The following is a 12,322-nucleotide window of genomic DNA, read 5'->3' as shown; positions in this document are numbered from 1 at the left end:
TTTATTATTTTTTAGAGAGACAGAGACAGAGCGTGAATGGAGGAGGGGCAGAGAGAGAGAAAGAGAGACAGAGAGAGACAGAGAGAGAGAGAGGCAGAATTCAAAGCAGTCTCCAGGCTCTGAGCTGTCAGCACAGAGCCCAATGTAGGGCTCAAACCCACGAACTGTGAGATCATGACCTGAGCTAAAGTCTGGCGCTTAACTGAGTGAGCCACCCAGGCATCCCTATTTTTGGGTAATTTTTTAAAATATATTTTTTGAAGATAAAAAGCTTCTGCACAGCAAAGGAAACCACCAACAAAACTAAAAGGCAACCAACGGAATGGGAAAAGATATTTGCAAATGACATATCGGACAAAGGGCTAGTATCCAAAATCTATAAAGAGCTCACCAAACTCCACACCTGAAAAACAAATAAACCAGTGAAGAAATGGGCAGAAAACATGAATAGACACTTCTCTAAAGAAGACATTAGGATGGCCAACAGGCACATGAAAAGATGTTCAACGTCGCTCCTTATTAGGGAAATACAAATCAAAACCACACTCAGATATCACCTCACGCCAGTCAGAGTGGCCAAAATGAACAAATCAGGAGACTATAGATGCTGGAGAGGATGTGGAGAAACAGGAACCCTCTTGCACTGTTGGTGGGAATGCAAACTGGTGCAGCCGCTCTGGAAAGCAGTGTGGAGGTTCCTCAGAAAATTAAAAATAGACCTACCCTATGACCCAGCAATAGCACTGCTAGGAATTTACCCAAGGGATACGGGAGTACTGATGCATAGGGGCACTTGTACCCCAATGTTCATAGCAGCACTCTTAACAATAGCCAAATTGTGGAAAGAGCCTAAATGTCCATCAACTGATGAATGGATAAAGAAATTGTGGTTTATATACACAATGGAATACTACGTGGCAATGAGAAAGAATGAAATATGGCCTTTTGTAGCAACGTGGATGGAACTGGAGAGTGTGATGCTAAGTGAAATAAGCCATACAGAGAAAGACAGATACCATATGTTTTCACTCTTATGTGGATCCTGAGAAACGTAACAGAAACCCATGGGGGAGGGGAAGGAAAAAAAAAAAAAAAAAAAGAGGTTAGAGTGGGAGAGAGCCAAAGCATAAGAGACTGTTAAAAACTGAGAACAAACTGAGGGTTGATGGGGGGTGGGAGGGAGGGGAGGGCGGGTGATGGGTATTGAGGAGGGCACCTTTTGGGATGAGCACTGGGTGTTGTATGGAAACCAATTTGACAATAAATTTCATATATTGAAAAAAAAAAAAAGAAAAGAAAGAAAGAAAATATATTTTTTACTTAAGAAGGTGTCCAGGTTTGGGATCTCAATCGGCTATTCAAGTGTTTGACTCTCAGGAGCTTTTTGCAAAAAAAAATTGTCACCACCTGCTGGCAGTCCTGTATTCTCGGGACTGTCTTCAACCCAGGTGAAATGAACTTCAGCTTCTATGGTAGAATAGAAACTTCACTGTCATTTGTGCTCCAGTCATAATAATGGCAAGGTTTGTTGAATTAAGTTTTTTTTTTCTTTTTTTCTTTTAATTGAAATTTTTTTAATGTTTATTTTTTATTTTGAGAGAGACAGAGTGTGAGCAGGGGAAGGGCAGAGAGAGGGAGACACAGAATCTGAAGCAGGCTCCAGGTTCTGAGCTGTCAGCACAGAGCCTGACATGGGGCTCGAACCCACAGACAGATCATGACCTGAGCCCAAGTCGGATGCCTAACCAGCTGAACCATCCAGGTGACCCTTTTTTGTTTTTTGTTTTTTCTGCTTAGGCTAGGCATGATACCATTTTATTCCTCACAGTATCCATAAGAAGTGTGAGACTTTAATGAGATTATTTTTATGTAGGACAATTGAAGCCCAGAGCTTTTCCCCAAAGCCACACAGTGAATGACAGAGCTGAGATGCAAATCCAGAAAGCAGCAACTCTTCTGCTGTTGCTGCTTCCAACTGTGTGAAAAACACCTGCTGTAAATCTGGAGCGTGAAAGCACTATTAATGGTGAAAATATTTCTTGAAGAAGCAAGGGGGGAAGCAAGCAATGAAATGCATGTCAGAGGAGCCGGGATTCTCCTTCACTTGCTTGTTGCCTGCCTGAGACCTTAAGCAGACCACCCTCCCAGAGTGAGCTCCCCCTTTCTCTGCACTTCCACAGTTTTTGGAGGATCATATGAAACAGTGAGTGTGAAAGCTCTTTGTAACCTGCTTCCTCGTTTTTCAAAATTTATCTCTGAATGAAACGAGATCATTAAAAATATAAAAACCTGAACTTTATTATCTTTTGTCCCTGTGGACATGTCACCTTTCTGTTGTGACTTAAAGTCTTGCCTTCAGGTTTGCAGAAGATAAATATGCAACTGCCTATTTGAATGTGTTTTTCTCATCTCTAAGAAAGGTATAAAGATATTTTCCACTGCACTGCCCAATATCCATTATTCAAGGCCTAATTTGATAAATTACTCTAATTCCAGGAAAACACTGTTCCCACAGGAGAATATGCTCCCTTTCTGCTGTCAGGAAAAACAAGAGCATAAAACTCTCTGTGGCTTTGGCTGCCAAGAAATTTAATTTAGTGTCCAATGGAGCCCATCTCCACAGTTGGGGGTGCGTCCGCTCCCTCGAGGCTCCCAATGTTTCTTTCCCTCATAGGGTTACTCACCCTTCTTTGCAAGTGTAAGTGACAGTGTTCCCAAAAGTGAAGTTGCTCCCAGTGATGACAGCATCTTTGATTGCCGGCGGCTCTCCACAGACGACAAGATGGCAGGTAGGTGGCGCTCTGTCCCAGCTGCCTGATGCCGAGCATTCAATGACAGAAGGGCCCTGTAAGCTACAGGAAAGAATGATGCCACCTCTTTCATTGGCTATTATTCACTGCTATGGAGAGGATTACATAAAAGCAGGGGAAACCCGAGCAGGCTCCAGGGTGTTTATAATAATGAATGGGCTTAGGGTCTCAGCTGCAAAATAAAATGTGCTCACTGGTGGTGGCGTAGGGCACTCCAGACCTCACAAATAGGTTACCGGGATGAGAAGGGGTTAATGGGCTGGTTGGGATCCAGCAGTAACTGAGGCAGACACTCAGGAAGTCATGGTAACTGAAGTCAACGGGCATGAGCCCGGGCACCTGAACGTGCGTTGCTCACGACTCTGACCTCTGGTCTTCCTTTGATTTACAAACCTTACATCCCAAGGGCGTGGCTTACCCACCTTTGCTTGCCAACCTGATTCTGACTGTCTGTATCCTTCTACTTTCTGTTCACTGGATATGTTTCACTTCAGATCCTGTTGGCCAAGTTTATGACTACAACCTCTCTCTATTGTCCCTTCTGTTTGAACATATGCACATACATCCCCTCACACACCATTAATCAAATCAACCTCTTACAGTATTAAGAACCCGGGCCCTTACCTTGACATGTTTTTTGGAACATTCCATGCAATGTTGCGTATAAGCGTGGTAAGTTATTTACCACCCACTCCCCCAAAATCCAGATATTGTGTTTTGCTTTGCAAATGCTTGCTTTTATGTTTAATGACTGAATGCTTATACTAACTGACCTAGAGCTCCCAGAGTCAAAGTTAGGTGGAATATTTTTCTAGGCATTCCTAGCACTACAAACTAGTCTTCAGGAAGCATACAAATTTGAGGCGATCTTTTACATTTAGAAATTTGTATTTAGAGTCAGCTAGTCATATACAAATGAAATCTACTGAGTGAATAACGAGTAACAGGGTATTATAGGCAGCTTGGCTGGTGTCTGCGGACGTTACCTGTATCCACTCTCACACGAATATGACGCAGTAGAAAGGTAGGTAAGCCCGCTCAAAATATATTTCCCATTATTTATGTTTTCGGGGCTAGAACACTTGACCAGTTCACACACAGGAAGAGAATGACTCCAAGAACCGCTAGCAAGACAGGATGATTCTCTAGCACCATCCAGAGTATATCCTTTATTACACCTGAAGAAGATAAAGGAAAATTACTGAATATACTTTGCTTTATTTTGCATCATCTTATGAGCACCAGAACCTTTCAAAATATTGAGGATTTACACTTCACAATTTATTGGAGGAGTTCTTTTTTTTTCCCTACTGAAATAATGCTTTGAAATTATTTTTTTTTTTTAAGGTTGAATATTGTACATCTTCCCCCAGGGACCCTGCTGAGTGATAAGTAGAAAAATAAAGAATTTGGCTTGCCTCCAGTTTGTGCCATGGATTAGTAGCTGCAAACAGACAATTCCTAATTTGAGAATGGTCTGGTTTAGCACAAGTGCCTGAGATATTGGGTCTGGAGACAAAACTCCAGCTTATAACCAAGAATATTCATCAGCTTACATGGCCTTCCTCTATGACATCCATTCTCAGAACACCTCAAGGAGATGCTGGGGACAAGAATAGGTGACTGGTCAAGGGATTTAAGGGTTCTAGATAGGACTACCCATTAGGTTATTAAATTAGATTTCTTTATACTAGACATAATGAAATTAATTCCATATTAATTCAAAAACATCCTCTGGGATTCTTTTTCTCCCTTTCTTTCAGCATTATATCGCAGCCAGCATGTCATCAACAATGTATACAATGTAGTTTAAACAAAATTTTTTAGTGTTTATTTCGTTTTGAGAGAGACAGAGAGACAGAGCATACGCACAGGAGGGGCAGAGAGGAGATGACACAGAATCTGAAGCAGGCTCCAGGCTCTGAGCTGTCAGCACAGAGTCTGACACAGGGCTCGAACTCATGAACTGCAAGATCAAGACCTGGGCCGAAGTCGGACACTCAACTGATTGAGCCACCCAGGTGCCCCCTACAATGTAGTTTTAATCTTACGCACTTACTGATATGTTACTTTACTGCCATAGGTAAATGCTGAGCCATCAAAGCCTCCGTTTTCTGGAATAGCTGGTACACCACAGGAAACAGCTTAAAGGTGGAAAAACAAAGAAGGTACTGTTTTTCTTTGCTAGTGTGTACAAAAATCTCTAAAAGCTCCAGGGCAGCTCTAGGTTATCTTGTCACGTTTAAAGATGAACCTAATAGTTGGGCTTTAAATACGAAGAATATTGATACACTTAACACGTGACATTTCTACACTTTAAATCTCTAGTGCTGCCCAATGCCACAAACATGGTGAATTTACTACACATACCTTCACAATATGGTATCAGATGACTCCATTCTCCAGAGCCCAGACATGTGATTTTGGTCACTCCCATCAGCTGATATCCTTCCTCACACGAGAATGTGACTTCGGCGCCCACTGTATAAGTCTCACCATAAGAGTGGCCATTTTCTGGATCTCCCGGAGCCTTACATTTTATAGGTTCTTGAAAGGAAGAACAAGTTTTTGTGGGGAAATAAGTGGTGTTCACACAACCACGCAAGGTCTCACAGCAAAAGAGTTTCACTACCATTAAAGTACCAGTTAAATTTTTTGGAAAAAAACTTTTGAAGGGAGATGCATGGAGGTCTGGGATATGCCGGACATTAGACCAGAACGTTTTTGTTTGTTTTTTCAGAGAGAGAGAGAGAGAGAGAAAGAGAGAGAGCTAATAAGTGAATGGGGGAGGGGCAGAGAGAGAGAGAAAGATTCTTAAGCAGGCCCCACATGGAGCCCAATGCGGGGCTTGATCCCACAACCCTGGAATCATGACCTGAGCCGTAATCAAGAGTTGGACGCTCAACCAACTGAGCCACCTAGGCAAACCCACAGAACATATATTTAATAGGCATTTAAACAACAATATTTTGGAACATCAATGACTAACAAAAATATACAAAATTGATCTGGCTGCAAAGGGAGTTATTTGTTGGGGAAGTAGCGGTGGTACCAGGGCATTTATTAGAAGAACGTTAGCTCCTCCTACCTCGCCCAACCTCATACCTACTTTTTAAAAAAAATTTTTTTTTCAACGTTTTTTATTTATTTTTGGGACAGAGAGAGACAGAGCATGAACGGGGGAGGGGCAGAGAGAGAGGGAGACACAGAATCGGAAACAGGCTCCAGGCTCCGAGCCATCAGCCCAGAACCTGACGCGGGGCTCGAACTCACGGACCGTGAGATCGTGACCTGGCTGAAGTCGGACGCTTAACCGACTGCGCCACCCAGGCGCCCCTCATACCTACGTTTTAAGCGCAACTGACTTTCTCTCAAATTGATGTAAAGGCAATACTTAAGCATATTTGAGGAAAGTTCTCAAACTCCCTTTCCAAACAGGCTATGGATCAGAGACCCCTCCTACGTACAAATTTGAGGTTGGTCACCTCTTCTAGGGAGAGAAATAAGTTAAAGGGATATTTGGGGCTAGAGTTGGATAGGAGTAAATATAATACTCAAATTATCAAAAGGGGAAGACACATTGATTCAATCTTTCTAAAGGTTATTATGGCTATGTAAGTCAAGGACTTTAAAGCCTCTGAGAAAGTAAATGCCATTATAAGACTTGATTTTGAGAATTCCTCTTCACTTCCTGTTTTACTATTTTCTGGGAGTTGCTCTCTCTCAATAAATGTAGAAAGACATCAGTGGGTTGAGGGATGGGCTCGTTTTATCAAAGTTACCACAAAATACAGAGATGTGATAAGGCAAGATGTCCCTTTTTTCCAACAATATAATCCTGTGTGGCTGAGGCAGAGGAAAGATACCGATGGCAAAGTATCTTCTTTGCTCCGATTGAGGCTTTAGAGGCCAGATTATAGTCCTAAATCCCCTCTGTTATTCTCATACTATGCAGATATTGCTTCAATATTCTGGTGATACAGTTGGCTTTTGTGTTTCAGAGACTGGGAAGCTGGGCTTAGCACAGCGCTAAGGTAAAGCTCCTTTAGTCGTTACTTATGTGTCTTTTTAAAGATGGTTTATCTTCTCCACCTGTCCTTTGAACTTGAAAATAGTGTTGTGTTTTTAAAAAACATAAAAAATTAATAATCCTCCCAATTACACACGTACTAGTTACCTGCACAGTTTTTGCCATCTCCTGTGTAGGGTGGGATACAGGAGCAAATGTAGGATCCGTTTGTATTCAGGCAGGAAGCAAACTCACTGCAATCTGACCCAACTGCACATTCATCGACATCTAAAATGAAGACAGCTTACAGGTAGTGAAGTTGATTGATTTTTCTTATGTATTAAGCATTTTTTTATATTTAAATCATTACATATCGCTTAACATATAACACCGTATATATTTTCATAAAATTTAAATACAGTAATAATGATCACATTGCACTTACGCAATCAAAGCTATGATTTCCGAACTACTCTACAATCCAGCAATTGCACTATTAGGCATTTACCCAGAGGATACAAAAATACAGATTTGAAGGGGTGCATGCACCTCAACATTGATAGCAGCATTATCAACAACAGTCAAACTGGAGAAGGCCCAAATGTCTATCAACTGATAAATGGATAAAGAAGAAGTGGTTTATATATACAATGGGGTATCACTCAGCCATCAGAATGAAATCTTGCCATTTGCAATGACATGGATGGAGCTAGAATGCAGCAGGCTAAGTGAAATAAGTCAATCAGAGAAAGACAAATACCATATTATTTCACTCATATATGGAATTTAAGAAACAAAAATGATGGGTATATGGGAAGGGGGAAAAAGAGAAGAGAGCGAAACAAACCCCAAGAGACACTTAATGATAGAGAACAAACTACGGGTTGATGGAGGGAGGTGGGTGGGGGGTGGGCTAGATGGGTGATGGGTATGAAGGAGGGCACTTGTTGGGATGAGCACTGGGTGTTGTATGTAAGTGATGAATCACTGAATTCTACTCCTGAAACCAATATTGCACTGTATGTTAATTACATACAGTAAAAAAAACCTATTTCCCCAGTTTGTAGGTGGGTAAGTAGAAGAACAGAGAGATAAAAATAGTCTTGATGTTGAGCCTGGTAACAATTTAAAACATTTTTGGCACCTCTAGGGACAGCTGCTTGGTCACTATGGCTTGTCCAGGGTGTCTTGGGATGAGATGAAGTTAACAAAGGAATGTCACAAGAGAGCCTCAGGGATTTGGGGTGACTGTCTCTCATGGAGCTGGAATAAACGCACACAGTACTTGCCAAGATTTATCTCACCGAGGCATGATGGTGAAATGCCATTCCAGCTCCCATTATCTGTACAGAACATCCTCGAATCACCCAACAAATAGTAGCCATTGTTGCACTGGTAGGTCACTGTGCTGCCAGCATGGAAGTCCTCGGCTGAATAAAAGCCATTCTCCAACGGGGGTGGCACCCCACAGCTAATGCCTGCCACGTGACCAGGAAGAACAGAACTACGTTAGGAGAAACATGCTCAAAGGACATTCTGTTTATATTAAACTAGTAGTTCAGTTAAGCATGACTTTTTCATGGCACACAAACATAGACGGAGAGTCTGCTAGGAGGGGGAGCAGGCAGTAGACATGCCCGTGCCCTCGGCATCTAGTGTGCTCTCTGGCTCAGAGTGGGCATGCACTTCATTCGTTAGGAAGAAATATTCACGAAGGTCCTACTAGACACTGCCAGAGGCGCTAACGTTGCAGTAACGAACCGGAGATAAACTCCTGCCCTGTGGAGCTTACTATCTAGTGGGAGTAGAGAAACAAGCCACAGATAAATACGTAAGTCAGTGAGAATAGATACTATGGAGAAATTTTGCTGATCACCCTACCTAAAGCAGCAGTCTGCCTCCACCCAATCCCTCACTTTGTATTTCCCTGCCTTGCTTCATTTTTCTCCATAGTCCTTACTTACTTGTGGCCCTTGTTGTTCTTATTTATTATAACTTAAAAAATATTTGTTATTTTCTGTCTCTCCTACTCCAATGGAAACTCCATGAAAGAGACTTTCTTCCAATGCTGCATCCCTAGAACATAGACCTGTGTCTAGCACATGGTAGGTGCTTTAAAATTGCTGAATAAAGAAATGAATGGACGCACCCAACTCAAGGGATCTTTTCCTATTTCCCACCCGGCCATAACCCGTCCCCCTTTGGACTCCAGGTCGCAGATCTGTCTTTCCCTCCCAACCAGTTCCCTGCTGCACCTGGGGTACAGCCACAGGTGGGTGTCTCTTTGGATTTCCACCACCCATTTCCCTCATGGTGGCCAGCACAGTTCGTCACACGAAGGAACTATTCAATGAACATTTGCTGTATTTGCTACTGTGGTGCACCAGGCTTTTATGCAGCATTCCTGAAACATTTCTTATGGTCCAACATCTTTCAAGAGCTACTAAAATGCCTTCAACAAAGGTAGCTCACGTTCACAGTGGGGGAGTGGCTGTGTCCATTGTCCTTGATTCAGACAGTACTGCACAGGGTTCCCGACCATCTGGAAGCCTGGATCACAGAACAGACTGATTTTGGAGCCTGGCTTTAAGTCTGTTGATACAGTTCGCAGATGAGGTACCGTTCCTTCTAAAGATGGACAATCTGACGGCAAAGAACAAAGGCGCAGAGCTCGTCAGCGACATTGTAACAGCATCGCTAGGTCAAGAGTTTCAAATCATGTGTTGTGCAGCATCCAAAGGCCACTCCACTGACACTAAAACAAGGTAACACGTGACCAGATCACTGACAAGCAAATTTACTCAAAAAAACTATTTGAGTCAACTACTTGTCCTCTTTCAGCAGAGATCAGCTGAACATTTTTTAAAAAAAATTTTTAATGTTTATTTTTGAGAGAGAAAGACAGAGGGAAGAGAGAAAGAGAGTGGGAGAGGGGCAGAGAGAGAGGGAGACACAGAATCCAAAGCAGGCTCCAGGCTCTGAGCTGCGAGCACAGAGCCTGACACGGGGCTCAAACTCATGGACGGTGAGATCTTGACCTGAGCAGAAGTCGGACGTTAACCAACTGAGCTACCCAGGCTCCCCACTGAGTATTTTTTTTAAAAGGAAGAAGTGGTATTTTAGGAATATTAATGAAATCTATCAAAACCCACAAATTCTAGGACATCTTTTTTTTTAATGTTTATTTCTGAGAGAGAGAGAGAGAGAGTGTGTGAGCAGGGGAGGGGCAGAGAGAGGGAGGCACAGAATCTGAAGCAGGCTGCAGGCGCTGAGCGGTCAGCCCAGAGCCCGAAATGGGGCCCAAACCCACAAACCGTGAAATCATGACCTGAGCCGAAGTCGGACACTTGACCGACTGAGCCACCCAGGTGCCCCAATTCTAGGACATCTTTAGGAACTTCTTTACATACACTGAATTTTACAATCATTGAGACTTTGATTATTCAGTGTATGGGTTATAATGTCCGTTGCTTTACTCCTTGTGCTAGATGGCTGCTAGGAAGTATGGAGTCAAGAGAGTACCCCATCTCAAACAGGAGGACAGGACTTTGGTGGCATTTCAAAAATTAACTGTATCCCTCCTCTCGTCCTATTTTCCTCATCTTCTTTTACTATTGTCCAAGTTTCCTCCATGATGAATTTGGTACTCTCTTATACAGCATGTATTTAAGAATTAAAAAATGAATCCTTTGGATAAAGGTTAGAGTGAAGACGAATTCGTAGTTAAACAACAGACTGACAGGCACATACTATTTGACCAACATGGAATTTTGAATTGTCTCCTTTTGTCATAAAGTCTCGGGAGTGGTCAAGGGATGGCAGTGTAGAGAAGAAAGAAATTCTAACCAGAACAGAATATGCTCTTGGAATCGATCTTCACTTTCCCCACAATTCCAGACAGGAAATCAGCCCAGGCTAACACATTTCCTTTACGGAGTTCCTCTGGGCATGAGGTTGCCAGTGACTTCACCTGAAAGTTTAAACACACGTCTTTAGATCAACCTTACTTGTCTCAATGTGACAGAGTTATTATGTCTTAATTTAGTCCTACTGAAAACACTCACAGATTTTAGCGGGGAGGGTAAAGGGAAGGAGGCTTTTGTACAGTATGATTTCAGGGGTAACAGGTAAGCCTCTTCCCTCCCTCTCTCTCCTCCACCCCATCATTCCTTCTCCCAAATACATCAGTTGCCAGAAATCCTGAAATTCTACACATAGAATTTCTCGTGTAAAGCTTCACAGTTTGTGGAAGCGTTGTAGAGGTTCCCCATTCCTCATCCTCCTGTTTTCTATCTCTGATTGAGAGGCGGGTAAACTGAGGTCTAGGCAAGTTCTGCCACTGTAATAAGGGCAGACATTTATGAAGCCCTTGCTCTGCGCCAAACAAGACCATGACTGTATACGCCGTGTTGTGTTCGATCCTGCCGAAACTCTACTATGTACTATGCTATTCGCTCATCTTTCACAGATAAGGAAACTGAAGCTTGCTTGTTCATCTTTCACAGATATGGAAAACTGAAGCTCAGAGAGATGGGGTAACACGTTCAAAATAATCACTACACGTCTGTGGTAGAACTGGGATTTGAACCCAGGCTTTTGGACTCCAGACTCCCACTCCTTGCCACTTCGAGTTTACTCCAGGCTTTTGGACTCTAGCTCATCTGTTAATCTCTATGCATGATCTTGTGCCAGCCCTCAATTTCTGCAACAGAGGAATTTGAAGCAGTATTCTCTACAATTTTGAAAGCGCCGAATCCTGACCACTAGACCACCAGGGGGTGTCCCTACAGTCCTGGAATTACAAGGCATCGTAAAATAATCATGTCTAATAAAACTTAAAAAACATCACTGAGAAACCGAAAAGGGGATTCGCTGAAAGTCACTGTAGATAACCTCTGCCTGGCTTAGTCTACGACCGTAGTAGCATCAAATGATCTCGGTGGTCAAGTTTGAAAACCCAGAGGTTGCAATAAGATATGGCATCATTAGTCTGTTCACAGTTGTACTAGGTTTGTACCTTTGTATCTCATTACTGTCATACACTGAAAATGCAATTGACCTGCTGTGGAGACAGGACATAGTCCCAGAGGTTCAGCTGGCTTATGGAGCCCACAAAAGACTCAGCTGGGTTGAATCCCTCTCCTTTTTTGTCTTGCTCTTGCCCAAGCACTAATGCACCACCACCTAAAGAGACAAGAGAAATAGGGAGGAAAATTGACCTTAATGTCTGTTAGTCTTGAAATGCCAAATTAATTAAAGCACTGCCAATATAAACGTATCAGGGAAAATTATTGAAAAGTCAAATTACCTACCTTTACTGTGTGTTTTACCAATAAGGAAAAATTCAGTATTTTATATAAAGCAACTTAGAACAGAGTCAGAGAAGGTTTAAATATTAGATTTACAAATATTTAACTATTAAGAACCACACATATACACAATATGCATGTAATATTTTGTGTCAACAGTAAGTCCTATTTTTCCTCCTTCTTCCGGGAAATTA

The 12,322-nt window shown here is 42.3% G+C and overlaps 1 protein-coding gene across 1 annotated transcript in view; it reads right to left on the bottom strand.

The window, feature by feature from the left end:
- LOC125916981 (sushi, von Willebrand factor type A, EGF and pentraxin domain-containing protein 1) overlaps positions 1-12,322 on the bottom strand; it is a 97,364-nt gene that overhangs the window by 45,937 nt on the left and 39,105 nt on the right. Inside the window, exons 19-27 of the mRNA XM_049623242.1 lie at positions 11,879-12,003; positions 10,666-10,789; positions 9,292-9,462; positions 8,124-8,297; positions 6,988-7,107; positions 5,181-5,357; positions 4,870-4,954; positions 3,797-3,988; positions 2,685-2,852 (exon numbers count right to left, since the gene is read on the bottom strand). Of these exons, the coding sequence (XP_049479199.1) occupies positions 2,685-2,852; positions 3,797-3,988; positions 4,870-4,954; positions 5,181-5,357; positions 6,988-7,107; positions 8,124-8,297; positions 9,292-9,462; positions 10,666-10,789; positions 11,879-12,003 (1,336 nt within the window). The remainder of the gene's footprint in view (positions 1-2,684; positions 2,853-3,796; positions 3,989-4,869; positions 4,955-5,180; positions 5,358-6,987; positions 7,108-8,123; positions 8,298-9,291; positions 9,463-10,665; positions 10,790-11,878; positions 12,004-12,322) is intronic.

This window comes from Panthera uncia, unplaced genomic scaffold (assembly GCF_023721935.1).
Source record: "Panthera uncia isolate 11264 unplaced genomic scaffold, Puncia_PCG_1.0 HiC_scaffold_1375, whole genome shotgun sequence".
NCBI lineage: Eukaryota > Metazoa > Chordata > Mammalia > Carnivora > Felidae > Panthera > Panthera uncia.
Note: the sequence above shows the minus strand (reverse complement) of the source record. Positions and strands in the feature narration are given on the sequence as shown.